Source organism: Syngnathus typhle, linkage group LG21 (assembly GCF_033458585.1).
Source record: "Syngnathus typhle isolate RoL2023-S1 ecotype Sweden linkage group LG21, RoL_Styp_1.0, whole genome shotgun sequence".
Taxonomy (NCBI): domain Eukaryota; kingdom Metazoa; phylum Chordata; class Actinopteri; order Syngnathiformes; family Syngnathidae; genus Syngnathus; species Syngnathus typhle.
Window position 1 is genome coordinate 3,857,560 of NC_083758.1, and position 20,412 is coordinate 3,877,971.

At 43.3% G+C, this 20,412-nt stretch overlaps 4 protein-coding genes across 4 annotated transcripts; 3 read left to right on the forward strand and 1 right to left on the reverse strand.

Moving 5' to 3' along the window:
• The first annotated feature begins 232 nt into the window (after positions 1 to 232).
• Positions 233 to 3,510, forward strand: tspan33a (tetraspanin 33a). Its single transcript, XM_061268149.1, has 8 exons — positions 233 to 467; positions 1,660 to 1,717; positions 1,781 to 1,908; positions 1,978 to 2,052; positions 2,253 to 2,348; positions 2,418 to 2,546; positions 2,613 to 2,771; positions 2,834 to 3,510. The coding sequence occupies exons 1-8, from the start codon at positions 360 to 362 to the stop codon at positions 2,933 to 2,935; spliced, it is 855 nt and encodes a 284-aa protein (XP_061124133.1). The 5' UTR covers positions 233 to 359; the 3' UTR covers positions 2,936 to 3,510.
• Positions 3,511 to 4,580: 1,070 nt separating this feature from the next.
• Positions 4,581 to 9,594, forward strand: smo (smoothened, frizzled class receptor). The gene is made up of 12 exons (XM_061268144.1): positions 4,581 to 5,240; positions 5,576 to 5,775; positions 5,839 to 6,048; positions 6,108 to 6,280; positions 6,347 to 6,566; positions 6,714 to 6,837; positions 6,900 to 6,992; positions 7,083 to 7,191; positions 7,278 to 7,463; positions 7,532 to 7,680; positions 7,788 to 7,922; positions 8,264 to 9,594. The coding sequence occupies exons 1-12, from the start codon at positions 4,997 to 4,999 to the stop codon at positions 8,830 to 8,832; spliced, it is 2,412 nt and encodes an 803-aa protein (XP_061124128.1). The 5' UTR covers positions 4,581 to 4,996; the 3' UTR covers positions 8,833 to 9,594.
• A 2,226-nt stretch (positions 9,595 to 11,820) lies between these two features.
• On the forward strand, positions 11,821 to 17,551 carry cax1 (cation/H+ exchanger protein 1). The gene is made up of 20 exons (XM_061268143.1): positions 11,821 to 11,996; positions 12,541 to 12,717; positions 12,784 to 12,923; positions 12,985 to 13,093; positions 13,176 to 13,292; positions 13,360 to 13,421; positions 13,503 to 13,673; positions 13,942 to 14,127; positions 14,192 to 14,291; positions 14,363 to 14,504; positions 14,585 to 14,768; positions 14,835 to 14,934; positions 15,022 to 15,140; positions 15,211 to 15,248; positions 15,311 to 15,549; positions 15,622 to 15,755; positions 15,820 to 15,914; positions 16,123 to 16,201; positions 16,281 to 16,389; positions 16,459 to 17,551. Exons 1-20 carry the CDS (start codon positions 11,909 to 11,911, stop codon positions 16,530 to 16,532), a joined length of 2,463 nt encoding a protein of 820 aa, XP_061124127.1. The 5' UTR covers positions 11,821 to 11,908; the 3' UTR covers positions 16,533 to 17,551.
• On the reverse strand, positions 16,972 to 19,928 carry klhdc10 (kelch domain containing 10). Its single transcript, XM_061268148.1, has 9 exons — positions 19,688 to 19,928; positions 19,019 to 19,240; positions 18,767 to 18,921; positions 18,550 to 18,698; positions 18,401 to 18,485; positions 18,263 to 18,329; positions 18,147 to 18,194; positions 17,929 to 18,068; positions 16,972 to 17,778 (listed from the first exon to the last, which is right to left on the reverse strand). Exons 1-9 carry the CDS (start codon positions 19,761 to 19,763, stop codon positions 17,569 to 17,571), a joined length of 1,152 nt encoding a protein of 383 aa, XP_061124132.1. The 5' UTR covers positions 19,764 to 19,928; the 3' UTR covers positions 16,972 to 17,568.
• Positions 19,929 to 20,412: the final 484 nt, after the last annotated feature.

Sequence of the window (20,412 nt, forward strand, 5' to 3'; positions counted from 1 at the left end):
CTCAAGCACACACGAAGACACGCGTGTGTTTTATTTAAGTATTTTATTCATGATCACCAATAAAGCAAAGTAACATTTGACTCTTTGTCACGTGTCACATAAACAGAGCAGAGTTAAAATAGGAAAATAATACGATAAAATACTATAAAATATAAAAATTAGAAGATGATCCCGGTGAGAGGCGGGATACACAAGACTCTGGAGACCCGCCCCCTCGGTGTCAGAGGTTGAGATTTCCCCAGCAGATGTGTGTGTGACAGAGAAAGAGTGTGTGTCCCACCAGGAAGCAAAAAAAAAACGCTGCACAAACCTTCATAGAAGCATTGGCACCCCAAAAAAGCTCATGTTTGCCTGGCAACATGTGCGGGAGCCGTGGAAGAAACTCACCTGGACGTTATGATGAAGACTTCTCCTTTGTCAACCCCGTGGTCAAATATCTGCTCTTCTTTTTTAATTTCATTTTCTGGGTGAGTCTGCTGCAGATTGTACATTGTTTACGGATTTAGTGAGTCAAACTTTGACAGAATAGTCCAACTCAACACACTTTCACAAATGCGCAGCAGCTAAAAGTAAATACACGTGGTTTACGTGAAACACCAAAGTCCAAATTCATGTTTGTTCACTTTAAGATTTGGATAACAGATTAAACGGGAAGGTGCACACAAAAGGAACACAGTCACAGGATTAAAATTTATTTAACGCCCTGTATTAGTGTGCCGCCGCATGTCGTGCATGGGCAAGATGAGAATGCGTAAAAACTTGAAACGAATCCTGGTGGAATGTGCAGATGTTGTGACATTTGCCCCCGGCACTACACGGAAATTGACATTTAGAAATAGCTATAGCTATATAAAGTACATATCAAAATTGCTTTTGAAAAAATCTGTATTTTGTTTATAAAACAAACTGGAATTATTGTAAACATTTCTTTTGTTTTTGTCAGTTAATATCATACATGAGCTTTCGGGTTTATTTTAGATTTTTCTCTTTTTTTTTGCAGCAATATAGAAGAAAGAAAGTTGACATCTTATTTGGGAATTGTTGTAAAAACCAATCATACTATAACTAATACAAACTAGTCGAAACTAAAATGAAGCATTTAAATATATATTTAAAAATATAGATATGTACAGCAACACCAAAGAATAGAATTAAAAAAATTGTGATATAAGAAAAATACAAATTACAGGGTGACACAAAATACCCTCATACAAACACTAATGAAAAATTCCCTCATTCAAACACCAAAGAATCGATTCTCTTGTCAACTACATGATAGAAACAATTTTTTCTAAATTTTCAAAAATATTTTTGTGCCACATCGCCACCTCCCCTGTGCAAATGTTTGCCTCTCAGTCTCAGAAGTAGCAAAACAGTGTTCAGTTTCTTCACACAAAGAGCACCAGTGAGTCACAATGCATTAGTACAGTAACTGGATCCACTTCATTCAAAGTGGACATCCATACTGAATTCAAATAAATAAGGGGCGAGATGAGCATCGGCTGCAGCAGTAAATCAAAATCTGTTGTTCTTCTTGAGTGTTTTCGACAATGGCAACACTCCCAGGACAAGTATGAACATGTGCTCCTCCTCACGTTTGTTTGCTCAGTGAAGTTGTAAAATGCGCCATTGTGATTCCCCTCATCTTTTTTCTTATAGCTCATCGCCATGATCATGATAGCTATCGGGGTGTACGCCCGTGTCGCCAAGCATGCAGGTAATTAAATTCATCAACCAAACCGGTCAAATCAATTCAACTCATTATCGACTCGTCCCTTAGAGACGGCGTTGGCGTGTTTGGCTGTGGACCCGGCCGTGATGCTGCTGGTGATCGGCGTCCTCATGTTTATCATCACTTTCTGCGGTTGCGTGGGCTCGCTGCGGGAGAATATTTGCCTGTTGGAGTTTGTAGGTTGCCAATTTGTGGATGGTCATTTTGTGAAATAGAGTGGCTCACTTATTTTTTTTCTTTCGCAGTTTTGCATCAGTCTGACGGTCATCTTTCTGCTGCAGTTGGCTGCTGGGGTGCTGGGATTTGTCTTCTCCGATAAGGTAAAAAGAAATATTTATTTTGTTTTAATGATGTATTATTTGGGTTTACTAAGGAAGGATTATGTACTGCACATATCTGTATTATACTGCCCTCTAGTGGTCATGCCACATACACTTTTTTTTCTACCAATTTCTGCATTTCTTTTGTTATATTTACATTTTCTTTCAAACCAACTAATAAAGTTTTGTTTTTTCACTAGGCCCGTAACAAAGTGACCCAAATTGTCAACAACGCCATCGTGCACTACAGAGACGACATCGACCTGCAGAACCTCATCGACTTTGGCCAGAAAGAAGTCGGTGACAACCTCACACCTCATCATAAAATATGTTTTTTCAAGTTATTTAAAAAAAAAAATTTTTAGTTTGGCTGCTGTGGAGCTGTAACCTACACCGATTGGTCCAACAACATGTACTTCAACTGCACTGACATGAACCCAAGTCGGGAACGCTGCTCGGTCCCTTTCTCCTGTTGCATCACCACCAAAGACAAGGTTTCATCTATCCTTCCTCCATTTTTTAGAATGTTCACCAACTAATGTGTGTGTGTGTGTGTACAGGTGATAAACACAATGTGCGGGCAAGGCATTCAGATAGTGGAATACCTTATAGCCGGCAACATCATCTACACCAACGGATGTATCGATAAAGTGGTGGACTGGATCCATAGTAACCTCTTCCTGTTGGGAGGCATCGCACTCGGGCTGGCCATCCCTCAGGTGGGACTACACACACACACACATGCGCACGCAAAGAGTGAGCTAACAGCCGCCTCTTGCAGCTGGTGGGCATCCTGCTGTCTCAGATGCTCATCAGCCAAATTAAAGACCAGATTGAACTGCAGAACTACAACCTCAAACACAGCGCCGATCCGTGGAGATGACCAATCTTGACCTTTTGACCTCTAACTTGTCACTGTAAATGTACACTGTAAAAAAAAAAAAAAAAACTTATTTTGGAAGCTAAAACAATAATTTACCCAACGACAAACCACAGCGCCATCTGCTGGATCTTGCCCCACTTACACAGATTTCCACTGCTGTTCGCACCATCGCAAATTATTTTCTCTACTTTCATTAGCCTCATGATGCAAACTTATAGAGCAACCACATTTTTCTGCATATGTGTGCATGATTTTGTGAATGTATTTTATGTTGGTATTTAGCAAGTTTAGAGTTGCAAGCATGTGCACATTGTGTGTTATGTTGGCATCCATGATGCTCCAAAAGGGACCTCAAGTTACTTTTGTAGACTTAATAGAAATAATCTTTTCATGTTACATGAGTGTTTTAAAACTTTTTTAAAGTTTGACTGTGTTTAAAAGTTAGCCATGTGTTACAAAACTGCAAGAATTCAGTGTTTACTGTGCTCCATGACAACAAAAATGCCTTCTGCAGTGACGGAAAGTCACTAAAAAACCCTGGAACGTTCTTGACTGAATAAACTTGTTTCAGAGTACCGACGTCATGCTGGCTCATTTGAAACATGTAAATGTTGGGTTTGAGAGCTGAAGTGACGCAAAAGAGAGAAAAACAACACAAAACGCCCTCAAAGACTCCAGAGACCCAATTAAAACATTTGCAACGTTATCCAAATATGACGATTGCATGTTTTGCAAAATACTCAATTGCCACTGTCAAGGATTGTGTGTGTGCGTGCGCGCAAGATAGAGTTGGCCCGGTTTTCACTTTGTGTGTGGTCCTGTTTTTTTTTTTTCTTCTGCGTCTGACTCAAGCAGGAGGTGGAGGTTGTAAGGAGGCCCAGACACACACACACACACTCATGAGTATGGAAACAAAATGGTGTGCAGCCATTCCTGTTCAAATGAATGACACAATAACACAACCACAGTGGACGTTGTTCTATTCAAGTGTCTCATTGTTCTTATCCAGAAGTGTTGAAAAAGAACCGTTCAGTTGTAATTCACTTTTTGTTCATTTAAACACCATTTTCATTCAACTTTTACGTGTAATACAGTTCAATTGAATATCTTATTAATTTTTGTAATGTTAATGTTCAGACTGCATAGTGTTAAAGTGGCTTACCATAATAATATGAACCACTATATATATATATATATATATATATATATATATATATATATATATATATATATATATATATATATATATATATATATATATATATATATATATATATATATGACACAATATGAAATAAAATATACTGTTTGTCGTCTTGCATAGAATAAAATATCCAGAGAAAAGAACAGATTGGCATACAATTGAACATTTTGCAGTTTAGGGTGAACACAACAGTAATTGTTAAATATTTTGGTCATCATATTTAGCGACCTGAAAGTATGTTTGTATAAATGCATTGTGTACTTTTTTTTATTTGTTTTTATCTTTTATCTCTAGGGAAGGCAAAAGAGATTATTATTTGTAATGCTCGTTTTTTTACTGCATCTTAAAAAAAAGAGAGAGATGAGGAAGAGGAGAATTGGGGGGGGGGGGGGTTACGGTGGTGGAGACGTAGTGGATGGCGCATGCGCATTGCCACTTATAGCTCCAGTTACACTTTTTCAGATTTTGGGGATGTGGGGGGAGGGCGAATCCGCAACTTTCTCAACATTTTTCCCACTAAATAAACGCAATCACCAACTTTTTATGTGGTCACATTGTCGACTTTGATCATTTTGAACTGGTTTGAGGATTTTTCCCGAACTCCTAACGATGGAATTTAAAGAAGACCCAAAGGGAAAAAAGCACGGAGAGTTTCGTGGAGGAAAAACTTTGTTGGATCGTCCTTGCGCTCATCTTTTTGCACCTTTCAGCAAATAAGCGGAACTAGAAGAAACATGCCTTTTGAGCCTCGAAGACAATCGCACTATTAAAGCAACCCGATTCCACTTTATCGTCATTTTTGCACGATTCCTCCTTTTCCGTGCCCCCCCCCCCCCCCACCCCCTCTTGCTCCCAAGATGTCCTCCCAAGTTTGGAGCGCCTTTGTTGGCTTGTACGGGATGCTTTGCTGCACCGTCGCCGTGCAGCTGTCCCCTAACGGGACCATATTTGAGGACAAATGCAAGGCAACGACGACGTGCGAGGCACTCAAGTACAATACATGCCTGGGCTCACCTCTGCCGTACACGCACACGTCCCTGGTACTGGCAGAAGACTCCAGCTCCCAGGAGGAAGCATTTGAGAAGCTGACCATGTGGTCTGGTGAGTTGCAACTACAAGCCATTCGTCGTCAATAAATATATTTTGATGTGATTTATAAAGAGATACGGCAGAAATCCCACTACATTGCAATTGTGATGCACGTACGCCCTCTAGTGGTTAGTGTCAGAATAAGGGATAACATCAATATGATTGGATGTGGGGCCTTGGCGTGTTAAAATATTCCAGCAATGCCAAATTATTGTTAATGTTGAAACATGTTTACGTACATGTGATTCTCAGTGTGTGATCACTTGTGGTATGATGGCTCCCTCTAGTGGTCGCGGAAGAATCACTGAATGTTTTCAAGTATGAGATGTTGTGATGTCATCGGCCAGGTCTGCGGAACGCTCCACGCTGCTGGTCCGTCATCCAGCCACTGTTGTGCGCCGTCTACATGCCCAAGTGTGAGAATGACCGAGTGGAACTGCCAAGTCAGAGTTTGTGTCTGGCCACCCGTCGCCCTTGCAGCATCGTGGACCAGGAGCGCGGCTGGCCCAACTTCCTCAAATGCGAAAAATTCCCAGTGGGATGCTCGGTAAGCCACCAGATGACAGACTTGGTTTTCCCATCGGGACCACGGATTGTGTTTGTGTGGCAGAACGAGGTGCAGAAGCTGAAGTTTAACACGTCGGGTCAGTGCGAGGCCCCGCTGGTGAAGACGGACATCCAGTCGAGTTGGTACAAAGACGTGGAAGGATGCGGTATCCAATGTGACAACCCGTTGTTCACAGAGGAGGAGCATGATGATATGCACGCCTACATCGCCTACTTTGGCACCATCACCCTCCTCTGCACCTTCTTCACCCTGGTAAGTCATTCCCAAATTTGTTATTGTCCAAGATGGTTCTTACAAGTGTTTGCCGTCAGGCCACGTTTCTAGCCGACTGGAAGAACTCAAACCGCTACCCGGCCGTCATCCTCTTCTACATCAACGCCTGCTTCTTCGTGGGCAGCATCGGTTGGCTGGCGCAATTCCTGGACGGCGCCCGTGATGAGATCGTGTGCAAGAGCGACAACACCATGAGACTCGGGGAGCCTTCGTAAGTTCATCTCGGATCGCCTGATGAGAACTTACCGGAATTAAATATTTGTGTCCCTCACTGCAGTTCCTCCGAGACTTTATCCTGTGTGACCATCTTCATCATCGTGTACTACTCGCTCATGTCGGGAGTGATTTGGTTCGTGATGCTGACGTACGCCTGGCACACGTCCTTCAAGGCGCTCGGCACCACCCAGCAGCCACTCACCGGGCGCACGTCTTACTTCCACATGGTCACGTGGTCCATCCCATTCGTCCTCACGGTCGCAATCTTGGCCATCGCTGAGGTACGTCGAGAACATTCTTAGTAGGATTTCTGTTATTTGTCCATTTCAGTTCAGTTGTATTTAACTTTAGAGGTCATAATTAAATACAGTTAGTTTTTATCTTCTGATTCACAATGTGTTTATTTCTTATTTTTTTCTTCCCCTTAGGTGGATGGCGATTCAGTGAGCGGGATCTGCTTTGTCGGCTACAAGAACTACAGATACCGCGCCGGCTTCGTGCTGGCGCCCATCGGCGTGGTGCTTGTGGTCGGCGGCTATTTTCTCATTCGAGGTCAGTCCCGTCGAGTCCCGCCTCAGTCATCTAGTCCACTGAGCATCTTTATGTCCTTGTAGGTGTCATGACCTTGTTTTCCATCAAAAGTAACCACCCAGGACTACTGAGCGAAAAAGCAGCTAGCAAAATCAATGAGACAATGCTGAGACTTGGTATGTTTTTTTTTTTCTTTCAAGTTCCTAATGAGTTTTTAATTATTGTGTGGTAATATAAACAACATTTTGTGTTTTTATTCTCGGCAGGCATATTTGGCTTCTTAGCTTTCGGGTTTGTTTTCATCACCTTTGGTTGCCACTTCTACGACTTCTTCAACCAAGCCGAATGGGAGAGGAGCTTCAGGGAATATGTGTTGTATGGTTTTTTTTTTTTATCACCTCAAAAAATACTTTGTTCCTCTATTTCATAAATGACAATAGGTGCTTTGATTCTTCCGACAGGTGCGAGGCTAACGTCACCATCGCCTCTCAGACCAACAAACCAATCCCGGAGTGCACCATTAAAAACCGACCCAGTTTGATGGTGGAAAAAATCAACCTGTTCTCCATGTTTGGCACCGGCATCGCCATGAGCACGTGGGTGTGGACCAAGGCCACCATTCTCATCTGGAAGCGCACCTGGTGCAAGTAAGCACTTGACGTAAAAATCTCACGTTTCTATTTTAGTATGTGATCACCATTGTTTCCGCCCTCAGGATCATCGGGCGTGGTGACAACGAACCTAAGAGGCTCAAGAAGAGCAAGATGATCGCAAAGGCCTTCGCCATGCGGAAGGAGCTGCACAAGGACCCCGAGAAGGAGCTCTCGTTTAGCATGCATACCTTGTCACATGACGGACCTGTCGGTAATCAGCTAATGATCCTACTGAGAAAATTTACAGTTATCTAATCTTGGTGTAAAGTATCACCTAACGATAGATAACGTATTTCTCACGCTTTGTTATTTTTCTAGCCGGAATCAACTTCGAGATCAATGAGCCGTCTAACGACATGTCGTCGGCTTGGGCGCAGCACGTGACCAAGATGGTGGCCCGGCGAGGCGCCATTTTGCCTCAGGACATCTCAGTCACTCCCACAGGAACGCCGGGTGAGAATTTGAGCTCCCGTTTGATTGATCTTTATCTGCTTTTGTATGGATACTTCAATTGTATGGTAAAATATTCTTGTAAAAGTAAAAGTACCGAGTCAACTAATAAAAAAATTACAAATTCAGAAATTTATATGCAAAAGTAAAATAAACATTGAGACATTTTCCGGATGTTGTTTTAGCTAGCTAGTGGCTAGATCGCTAACTAACACTTTAGATCCTGCAATTACTTTCAAACGTCTATCTTGTATTCAGAAACCAATCTCTGAAGTCACTTTGCAGGGATTTTAAGTATTTGTACTCGATTTTCTTTACTGACATATTTTGGGTTTCTTCCGTAGTTCCGCCCCCAGAGGAGAGGAACAGGTTGTGGATGGTGGAGGCCGAAATCTCCCCAGAGATGATAAAGCGGAAGAAGAAGAAAAAGAAAAGAAGGAAGGAGGTGAATGCAGCCGCAGAAGAACCAGCGACGGCGGACCACCAAGTGTATCCCCAGCGGGAGTTTGGTCGCAGTTCGGTGCCCCGCCTCCCGAAGCTGCCCTCCCACCCCAGCCTGGTGGCCAACCTGAAGGAGCAGCAGAGGCGACAGCAGATGCTGGAGGACGACGTCCTGCCAGGATCCTATCCGGATTTTCCGTCTTTGCCCGGTGATGAGCGCTTTTGCCGCTTACCGCCCTATCAGAGCGCTCGGAGCAGCTACGCCCGCGGTGGGTTCTCGGACCGCCCGGAGGACCTCGGCTTAGGCCCGCGCTGCCTGCCCAGCACCTCCTCTTGCATCCAGGAGGGGCTGTCAGAGAGAATGGCGCACGTGGCGAGGGTACCCGCTGGACGGCGGGTCGGCTACGGCCCCATTCACTCGCGGACGAACTTGATGGAGGCGGAGCTTATGGACGCCGAATCAGACTTTTAAATTTGCACTGACAGCTAAAGAAAAAGTGCTGGATACTTTCAAAACTTAAGTGCACCTATGTTTATTTTTACAAATCTTTTTTTTTTGTATTTTTAAGGAAAGGGATGACAGGAGAAAAGAAAACATATTTTTGTACTGCTAAGTCCGATACAGCTTCCTTGGCAACTTTATGATGGAACACAAATGAGGCAGCTACAAAATGGCTTGAAAGAATAGACTGTGTAGATTATGAAAAAACAAGCAGCCTTATACCATCTTTAAGGCTGGTTTAAAAAAATGTCTTCTTTTAATTAGCAACCTTAATTTTTTAATCACATGAAGCACGTAGCAATCTCTCAATTTCTTTAATTACTTAAATATCGACAAAAATCCATGTACTGCATTCCCTTTTCAGTATTTGTGAGCATGTAAGTTGTCACAGAGTGGATGTCACACTAAGGGTATTATTTGTACAGATTTATATATGTTTGATTTTATAAACAAAAAAAGGGGACATGAGCAAAGACAATGCTGTCATTGTACGCTGTAACCAAAATGTTTTTATTGACATTACTCTAGGTCAGTGCTTCTCAATTATTTTCTGTTACGCCCCCCCCTAGCAAGAAGAAAACTATTCGCGCCCCCCCTCCCCACCGTGACTATCCTAACTTGTCACCCAAGGGGGGCGCGCCCCACTATTTGAGAAGCACTGGCCTAGGTGACTGATTCACAATTTGGTTTTGTCTGATATCAGATATTAAATAAAGAAAGCCAACTGGCTGATTGATTTGTTTTAATTGAGAGGGAAAAAAAACAGCAAAAGCATTTCACTAGCTGACCAGGAGATGGCGACAGCGTGGCATCTGAAGACCATGGATTGTTTGTTCTGCTATAGCCTAGGTGACTGATTCACAATTTGGTTTTGTCTGATAATAGATATTAAATAAAGAAAACCAACTGGCTGATTGATTTGTTTTAATTGAGAGAAAAAAAAACATCAGCAAAAGCATTTCACTAACTGACCAGGAGATGGCGACAGCGCGGCATCTGAAGACCATGGATTGTTTGTTCTGCTATAGCCTAGGTGACTGATTCACAATTTGGTTTTGTCTGATAATAGATATTAAATAAAGAAAACCAACTGGCTGATTGATTTGTTTTAATTGAGAGAAAAAAAAACATCAGCAAAAGCATTTCACTAACTGACCAGGAGATGGCGACAGCGCGGCATCTGAAGACCATGGATCGTTCTGCTATGCCGGTTTAAAAAATAAAAAAAAATAAAAGTAATTAGCTAGGGGTCAAAGGTCAAAGTTTACGGTTCAAAGTTCACCCAGGGGTCAAAGGTCGGTTCAAAGTTCACGGGGTCATGTGCACATTTTCGATTTTTAACTAGAGTTGAAAGTTCAGGGTTCAAAGGTCACCCAGGGGTCACCACGGGGTCACCACGGGGTCACCGCGGGGTCACCGCGGGGTCACCGCGGGTTCAAAGTTCAGGGTTCACTTTTTTTTTTTTTTTTTTTTTTTTTTTAGGTTAACCTTTATTTAACCCAGTGCTTCTCAATTATTTTCTGTTACGCCCCCCCCTAGCAAGAAGAAAACTATTCGCGCCCCCCCTCCCCACCGTGACTATCCTAACTTGTCTTGTAAGTCGTAAAATGTTGCACTGTCGCAAACGTGACAGAAGTAACAATGAGAGCGCCACTGCCCCCTGCTGTAGTAAACGCGCAATTACACTTTATTCTAGTACTGCCAAAAAAAAAAGCCTGTTCCCCAGGGTCACATACGCCCCCCCAGGAATAGCACCGCGCCCCCCAAGGGGGGCGCGCCCCACTATTTGAGAAGCACTGCTGTAGGTAAATCATGCTGAAGTCATAGTTCCGCCTATTTTTTTCCACACAATATGAATTTATTAGCTATTCTTGTGAGATGTTTACAAAAGTATTTATATTTGTACCTCTGCTGGTTTCTCAATTTGATGTTAGGTCAGTCCCCTAATAATTTTATTGCTATTTTCTGGCTCTTTAAAGTATCAAGTTCTGTTTTTGTGTGATTTGAAAAGGCTTAACAAGTGTTAGTTTGACGCTTTTGTCCATGTTGCCTCACGACAGTTTAAAGAAAATGTCACTTTTATTACGTACTCGTTTTTACGTGTAAATAAATGTAATCCTACCCTTGGCCATTATTAAACCGATCTATAGTTATTGTTTTTTTTACCTCGTGTAGTGTGCCTATTGAAGTGTCCATGAGGTGTACCTAATAACAGGCCACTTCATTAGGGAAAAATCATGGTCAAAGCTTAACTGAAAGTGAGAAGTGCCACACCCGCCCTCACCCCCACTTTCCGATTGGCTGTTGGATCTGTGACGTCACTCGGACACTTCATTAGGTACACCACCACTTTCAGGTGTACCTAATAACAGGCCACTTTATTAGGGAAATATCATGGTCAAAGGTCACAGGTGTCAAGCTCTAGTCCTCGGGGCCGCATTCCAACATGTTTTCCAAGATTCCTTCGACCTGCGTGAAAAGTTTTTGGTCATTTTCATGTTCTGCAGGAGCTAAAACTTTTCACGCAGGTGCACTTAACGAGGGAATCAGACGGACACTTCATTAGGTACACGCAATTCGTTCACTGACTGATCCATTGATGCAAGGGAAGGAAGGCAGTTCACCCATTGACTCATTCGCAAACGGGAAAGTCAGGATTCGTTCCCTCACTGATACGTTCTCGCGATAAACTGGAAATGCAAATCACTGACTCGTTCACTCACAGATCCGTTCAGTTCGTGAACGAGAAATGCAATTCACGGACTCGTTCGTGAACAGGAAGTTACATCATCTTCTTCCTCGTTTTGTTTTACGGCGAGGTGGCACCAGCTTCAACGCGCATTACCGACACCTACTGGTTGAAGTCATATGAACTGAAAAAGATTCGAATCATTCACTCTCGTTCACTGAAAACATTCGTTCTTTAGAACGAATCGTTCACTCACGAGCCAACACTAGTGGTGTGGTCAAGCAAGCAACGAGTAGAAAGAAAGCAAGAGAAGAAAAAGAAGCCGTAAAAACGGATGACAGATAGCTGGAGGTGGACATGTCCCTCACAAAGTCCACGCTTTTGACTATACCAACCGCAGGCGACCAGGAGAATTTGAGGAGAAGATCCACTGTAGACGCCACAGGTGCGTTTTTAAAAAAAATACATTTAGTTACCTCTTAGCATTAGCAACAAATTCAATACGTAATCATTGTAAGCAAATTCATTTTTTTCGACGGTTGGCACTCGTGTTTTTTTTTACCGTGTAATCGAAGTCACCTGTGGGGGAAAAAAAACCTGGACTGGAAGCTTGGCAAAGTCTTTAGAATTAACTTTTCCATGTCTTACTTGGCATGCTTACCTATATTTAAATGGGACCACAAGCAGTAATTTAGTGTGGTTAAATCCAGATACAAAGCCCTCATAATTGAACATAATTAACAGCTGGTCCAGTTGGTTTTAATTGAATTCAATTTAATTTTCTGTTTGGGGGAAAATTTTGTCAAAATATTCTCCCTTCTTTGTCACATAGTATCGTTAGCAACTTTTTATTGTATGTGTGTCAGCAATGCACTGATAATGTGATCAGTCGTGCCCAAGTCAAGAGGTTGTTGTTAGTCACACCCATTTGTATGGGATAGCCACGCCCCTTTCTGACAATTTGGCCTTCCGTGTTTATTCCTCCACAGAGAATTACGACCCAGAGCCGAATCGCCCGTTTCCAGGGAAACTATCCCAAACGGCTCTTGCCATCGGGTCACAGCACCCGGAGCTCGTCGTCAATGCCGCCGAGACGCCCTCTCCTGACCCGTCTTCCATCCATTTCTGCCATTACACTCCCAAATGTTTCTTAGCTGTGCACAGAGGTGACAAAGGGCGCACTCTCACTTGACATTTTTGGACAAATGTTGATGTAAATATTTTTAATGCAGCTTGCACGGGAGCGCACGGCAATTCGGTGCGCTCCACGCCCTCGCGCTATGGTGAGGAAGGTTGGCATGAAAGCACCTCCAAGACCACCATCAGAGCTGAGAATGAGGTGGAGGCACACAAGGAAGCCAACAACTATAAGGTAAACAGACCTTAATATCACTTTTTTAAAGGTAGCATTTCTAATTGAAATTTTTTGGTAGTTTGGCTTCCGAAAATGGAAAGGCAATGTCACCAAGAGGCCCATCGAAGACCAATCAGATGTGGTTAAAGAGCTCTACTCGGATCTCAGCATCGTCAAGCCTCAAGAAGGTCCTTTGAATTCATTCAGCACAAAAAATGCATTTTTATGTTGTTTAAAATCACTAAAAACATCCATTTTGTTGTATTCCAGGCTCCGTAGTGACCTTTGGGAATATCCTTTATGTGATTTTATTCGGCTGGTGGATGTCTTTAACCTACCTCCTCATTTGTCTTGTGATGTTTCTGACCATCATCGGTGCCCCCTATGGTTGGTAATGTTTCCTCAAGATGACTTGTAGTAAATTTCAGCATCTGATTTTTTTTTTTTCTTAAAGGGAAACTGTGCTTTAAGTTGGCCTTGTACTTTATTTGGCCTTTTGGGAAATCTGTGGAAAAGGTAAGATGCTCTAAAGTTTCCCCTACATTTCCCGGCGTGTTGATGTGCATGACCCAGATTCAGTTTGTTTCCTAACCTCAGGCTGCTGACTTGGCAAAAAGATCCACAATGAAGCCACCGAGGTGTGAGGTCATTCCCGAAGAGAGCGTTTCCGAGGACACCAAAGACTCTGGGCCTCTTCTGATGTCCACCCCTTTACCCATTGAGTTACCGTTGCCCGAAGGAGATGTTCGGACCAGGTCTAAACACTGGGTGAGGAGATAGATAAAAAAAATTCTAATATGGATCAGCGTGGCCATTTATTGAAGAAACAAACAAAAAAATTGTCTGGATAACTACATTCATTCCCTGACACACACAACATTCACCAGGCCTTTTAAAGCCACACACATTCATAGATACTCAGTGGTGAATGTAAATATAGCTCCCCCAAGTAGGAAAAAAATCACGTGTGCGCCTCACATTGACGTTTTTTTTTGCTGTTGTTAATTGATACATTTTGATTATTTTTTATTTGTAGTGTCGCGTGAGCACCTACGTGTGGCTTATCCTGGGCTATCCAGTCCTAGCGGTGGTGCACGCGGTGGCCTGCGTCTTATCCTGGCTGCTGGTGTTTACTATCCCCATCGCCAAAATGAACGCCCGCACGATGGCCGTCATCCTCCTCATGGCGCCCGAGGACGTTCACATCCGCGCTCTGGAAAAGGTAACCAGGAATTTCCCCCGTCATCACGAGACGTCAATACTACTCTGTAATTTTACTTTTAAAGACGAATGGGTGCGAGGCGAGAGCCATCCTGTGCTGCTACCGCGCCGTCAACGTTTATTACTACAAGTACACCGTGCACGGGATCAACATTTTTGCACTGAGTATCCTTTTGAAGTCTGAGCAAATTTACCGTGTTGCTTTTTATTCTCCTTACACCAATGTTTCCTCGCAGATCTTCTTCCTTTCGTAATAATCACGTTGCTAATCGGCTATAGTGACCAGAACCACAAATACTTAAGTTCCGAGACCAAGTTTGCCGCGGCTATCACGTCCATAATCCCGTTGTCATACTACATCGGCATGGGCATCGCCAGGTAACTTGAAAAATATTTTAATTTCCATCTCGATTTGAAAATAGGACCTTCTTTCAGCTAATTCATTTTTTTTCTCGCAGCATTTCGGCTCAGAGCAACTTTGCGGTGGGCGCGGTGGTGAACGCCACATTTGGTTCCATCACCGAGATGACCTTCTACATCACGGCGCTCCTGCAGGGTCACCGCACCGCCTCCAAGTGCTACGAGGAGGTCGTCAAGGCCGCCCTCACTGGCACACTGCTGGGCTGCATCCTTTTTATACCCGTAAGCCTCCCGACTGGTCTCAGTTGTGTGGATGAATGCATCACAACTCCTCCACCCTCCCCATAGGGTATCTGTATGATTATCGGCGGCATTAAACACCAGGAGCAGCGATTTAACAGCCGCTCGGCCGGCGTGAGCTCAGCTTTGCTCTTCATATCCGTTGGAGGTATGTTTGAAATGCAGTTTTACATTTTGTTTCTCTAAAGAGCATAATCAATTCTCTTTTTTTTTTTTTTTTTTTTTTTTTGCATAGGTGTTTTTGCTCCCACCCTCTTCTGTAAAACCTTTGGAAGCCTGGTGTGCGAGGGCTGCTACAACATTTCCGGCAACGCCAGCGTGCCTTTCGTGTGCAAAGACTGCCACTACGACACGGTCGGCTGCCGGCGATTCCTAAACCGAATGCTTCTGGAGAATTGTCTTACTTGTTGTCTTTTTGTTGCAGAGTAAAACGGACCCCCAGTTGATTATGATGCACATAGAGTAAGTCAAGAGGACCATGTAGACGTTCAGATAATTCCAAAGATTTTAATTTTTTTTTCCAGGCCTCTTGTGTACACCATCTCCCTCCTGCTGCCCGCCGCCTACCTCATTGGCCTGATCTTCACGCTAAAAACCCACTCTCACATCTACGACATCCACATCAGCGAAGGCCAAGGCAGCCACGCCATTGATGAAGGCACAGCCGCTGCCACCCACGTTGGCGAGGGCGCCGCTGGCCCGCTCCTTGCCGCCAACTCGTGCATTAATGCCAGCATTGTCCCGCCGAGCCTCGTTGCTACAGGTAGCATGTGGGTGACGTGAAGTGGAATGCGGGTTGATGCTAAATATAGAGGTCATGACATCCATTCGTCAGGTCATCACGCGGTCCACTGGTCGCGGTGGAGGGCACTCGCCATGCTCATCGTGTCCACGCTGCTGATGGCCTGCTGCGCCGATCTCAGCACGGACAACATCAAACCCATGCTGACCAGCTCTTCCATCTCCCAGGTGTTAAAAAAAAAAAAAAAGATCCTCCTGTCTTTTTATTTAACATCCCCGCTGCCTTCTACAGTACTTCATTGGCGTGACCTTGTTGGCGATGGTGCCCGAGCTTCCCGAAATTGTCAACGGGATCCAGTTTGCGCTGCAGAATAACATCAGTTTGAGGTATGCAGTTCGATAAACCAGAGGCGGACCTGGGATTTTCTCCTTTGGGGGGCCATGGGGTGGTTGGGGATATCTCAGAAGGTTAAAAAAATCTGGCTTGGCACGGAGGAGGGGTCTGATTATATTTTAGGGGGGAACAGTGCCCCCGCAGCCCGCCCCTTCTAGCTCAGCCAGTGGCATAAACATGCTTTATATTATATTGTCCCAGTCTGGAAGTTGGGAGCTGCATCGCCGTGCAAGTGTGCATGATTCAGATCCCACTGCTTATCCTCTTCAACGCATTTTACGTAAGTAAATTCACTCTTTAAGGATGTCCATATCTATTTGTTATTGTGGCTGAGGTTTCCATTTTATATTTGTTGACAGGACGTGGGATTTGTACTGCTGTTCAGTGACATCCATCTCTGGGCAAGTATCTTCAGCGTCATTTTGGTCAACTATATCCTCATGGATGGAAAATGTGACTACTTTCAGGGTAAGTCTGTGACATATTTTGTAATCATTTTTTTGTGGGAGGAATATGTAACCTTTTTTTTTTTTGTAGGCACTGCTCTGGTCGTGGTTTACCTCATCCTTTTGGCTCTTTATTTCTTTGCTCCGTCCCCACGCGCTTGTTAATATACTCACTAAAAAAATAAATAAAAATCAATCCAGTATTTTGGGTAAGCATGCATGAACTGATGAATTTCTAATGTTAAGAAAATGTTTAGTGTTATCGATCTTGCCTTTATATTTCTAAATAGATATTTGCTGTTTATACCTGCTGTTCTTTGTTAAATAAGTTTAATAAATACAATTTATCTGAGACTAGTATGAGTTTTCAACTTTATTGACAACTCAACAGTATAGTCAGACGAACCTTTTGTGTACATAATTACAACGGTCACGGTTAACAAATTAAGTCAGGTGCAAGTACAGTTGTGTGATCAGAATAAAACTAATATCACCAGACAATGCAGGGAACAATTGTAATTGTGTGTTCAGTTTAATTGTTTTAATATGTCTACTGTTTTAATATGTCAACGCACTGCCTGTGCAAAGTAAACAATTTCAAAAGTCGGAGAGGGCGTTAAACTTTATTTGCAGAAAATGCATTTAAAAAGACAGCACCAAATTCAGTGAGGTGACTTAAAAAAAAAAGTTGTAAGTAAATGTTGCAAATTCTATATAGTTATTGATCTCCAATGCATTTTTTATTGACCCTCTCTGGGACGTGATTATGGGGGGGGGAATTAAAATGGACTTCTTTTAATAATTACATAAGGTTTTAAAGTTCATTTTTTGAGATGATAGGTTCCTATAACGTGACAGTAAACAATTAAGCTGTCAAGCAAAACAAAGAGGCTTTAAAAACTAAAACATCAGGATTGTGTGTTCAGAGTAGTCCTTTCAATAAATATACATGGGCCATCCTTTGCACAGAATTTTTTAAAAATATTACAGGTATTGAGATAAATTTGATAAACAAGTCATAATTAGCAAAGTAAAGTATCTCCGACTGCTGATGACGGGGTGAGGAGCAAAAAAAAAAAAAAAAAGGCAGCTTGTCCGTTGCAGGATGGCAAAGAAATCCCAAATTTTCAGCATGAACACAAATGAAGGCATCTTTAAATTTATGGCACAGGAGGAAAGTCTCCTTACACGTCCAAGTCTGTTATTTAAAGCGCTCGATGAGTTCCTGTGTGAGGCCTAGATTGAGCAACTGCCTGGCGGGGAGGTTGGCGAGGTGGGGGAAAGCTTGGAGGAGGCTCTCCCAGCACCGCTCCAACAAGCTTGGCACGGCCAGCCAGATCTTAAAAAGAGATGGGGTCCTCTTGTTCTCATGGATGTTCACCACGCCGCCGTGGATGTACATGCAGCCCGACTTCCCGGAAGGACAAAAAACAAAAAGTAAGTCTAATGTGATTATTTCAAGCGTCATCCAGAAATTTTGCCCAGCAACAAGTGACTACTGCTTGTGTTTATCTTTTCGCTCATTTTTTTTTCCCTCTATGTTTTGATGGCTCGTACCCACCGGCGTAACGGCGGCGCAGTGAAAGTAAGCCGGTTCGGGCATCACGGCGGGCAGCCTGCTCCACTGGAATGTGTGCAGGTTGATCTTCCACAGGTCAGCCAAAATAAACTCTCCGTTGTAGCCACCACAAATAAATACATCTTAAAAAAAGAGAGTAAGTGATATAGTCACATTTGACAGTCCAAAATGATTACGATAATTTATTGAAAAGTGCTGACCATTGTTTATTTGGACACAACTGTGACATCTTCTAGGAGCGGGAAACCCTATCAGAACCACGCATGTTAAAATACAAAACATCTGTAGTGAAATAAGTTTAGAATAGAACACAAACCTATTTTGTCATGAGGTTTTGTTCCAATCTCCTCCCAGGAATTTGTCTCCAGATTATACGCGTGAATCTGTTTCACACACAGAATAACACATTAAAAAAAAATTAGCTTAATAGCGCTATTGAATATTTCCCAGGTACCTTGTCTAGAGGGTAAGACGTCCACGAGGTCCCTCCTCCCAAAATGTAGATCCTCTGTCCGTCCTGTGCTATTTCATGTCTGTACCTGTAACGGCGTGTTGCATAACGCTGACGCGGTTGGTTGTTAGAGCAAAAATGTGAGAGCATACCGTTCTTTGGGTAGGTCATCTGGACGGTTGTTGGGCTTGAGGTAGCTCCACTCCCTGGTAGTCAGGTCCAGCCTGTGCAGGTCTGTGCTGTATATGTACCCGGTCGTGCCGCCAAACACGTAGAGAAAGCCGTTTATGATAACCATCGCCTGGATAAGGGATGAAAAACAGCTTAATCTTGCTCGGTTAGTCTCCGATGTAGAATAGCAAACATTACCTGTCCATAGATTCTGCCGGGCTTCTTCCCGTGACAGTTGAGCAGGGACCACCGCTTGTACTTGACATTGCAAATGTGAACGTCATTTCCATTGTTCTCCCCAAAGGGGATTCCGGTGCCGCCAAACACCAGGAGATTGTTTCCGTGCAATACGGCTGCAATGAGGAAACAGAGGTATCGGTGTAGTAGTATCTTAGCATTTCTATTTTGTCTGAGAATTGACTCCGTTTTGGAATTCATCCAATGTTTCACCTGACATGGAGGCTAGTTCTGTGGGCATGTAGCCCTCCGTTTGAATCTGATGCCATAGGCCCGTGGCGAAGTGGTACCTCCACAGCTCTCGGAACAGCGGGTAGTCCTCATTCTCTGGGCCGCCCGACTCGTCGTAGTCCGGGTTGTACCCCCCGTATACATAGAGGTTCGTGTTGTCGGCTACACAGCGGTGGCCACTGCGGGCAGTGGGAGTACGACGACCTGAGGAGCAAAAAGGTCACATAGGAGGTGACTTTCGTTGCATTGCAATTTTCCATAGATGTTGTACTTTGATTGACAATGGCAGGGGGTGGTGGGGATGATTAGATGTACCTATTTAACTGTCCAGGAGTGTAGCCACCTGTAAATTTGTAAATACCGTTTTTCTCAAGAATAATTTACGTTAACTACCTTACCTGACAACAGCAGAGATTAAGTCTTAAATTAATTACTTAAATAAAAACGTGTTTTCACCAAGTAAAAAATAAACACGCCGGTTGTCATGGAGATGCTAGCTTAGCTTTAGCACTCGCTGAAATCTGACTGGGGACTGAGGTGACCTGTATGGGTGTGTGTGTCTTTGTCATCCAACCGGTGACAGATGTGAGGTAACCATCATTAGCATGCGTGCTAATATTGTTGTTGATCGATCTGCTAGCGTCTGCTCACCGTGTAGCGGCCTGCTTGATAGCTTCTCGAATTTATTCAACTGGTCCGGACAGTGATCGCCTTGGGCGTCCGTCATCTTGACTCCGTTTTAGCGTGGCCTCTCTCACAACATCACACCAAGGAGAAACAGCTGCTCCTAAAGTTCCCCCTGAGACATGATGGTAAATGATACCAGCGGTCTAGTGCAGCTTCAGAAGGTTTGAAGCCTCATCTTACGCGACAGCCTTGGCCAATCAGAGGAAGCGTTCTTGCAAGGCTGCGTCATTGGAGGTAGGCGGGGTCAATGGCCTACAAAACAAGTTCGTGCCCAACTTGAAAAAGCCTTTGTTTCTCTTATCTTATTCGTGATGTTTTGTTTTCCTGCTGGAAATTCCACTTTTAGCCAATTTAGAAATTGTGCATTTATAGTCGTTTAAAAAATATTTTATTAATTTAGTGTTTTTGCCTTATTACGTTTTGTTTGTGTTAGGGCTTTGGAGGTCATCTTTCTGAAATTAGTTTTCCTTTTGTAAGCCTGGTGCTGATGTTGAAGTGTGTATGATGTTACAGCGGCCTGCAATAATAATAAATAAAGCTTTTAGGAATAAAAATCTCGATTTGTACTTAGCCCTACTAGGCTATTTTTTTCAGTGTTGTTCTTTATGGTGATACTTGGAACGCTAGTGTTGTTTCAGCTGTTATTTAGTTTAAAAGGATTGAGAAGCATCGACTGATCTATCATAATT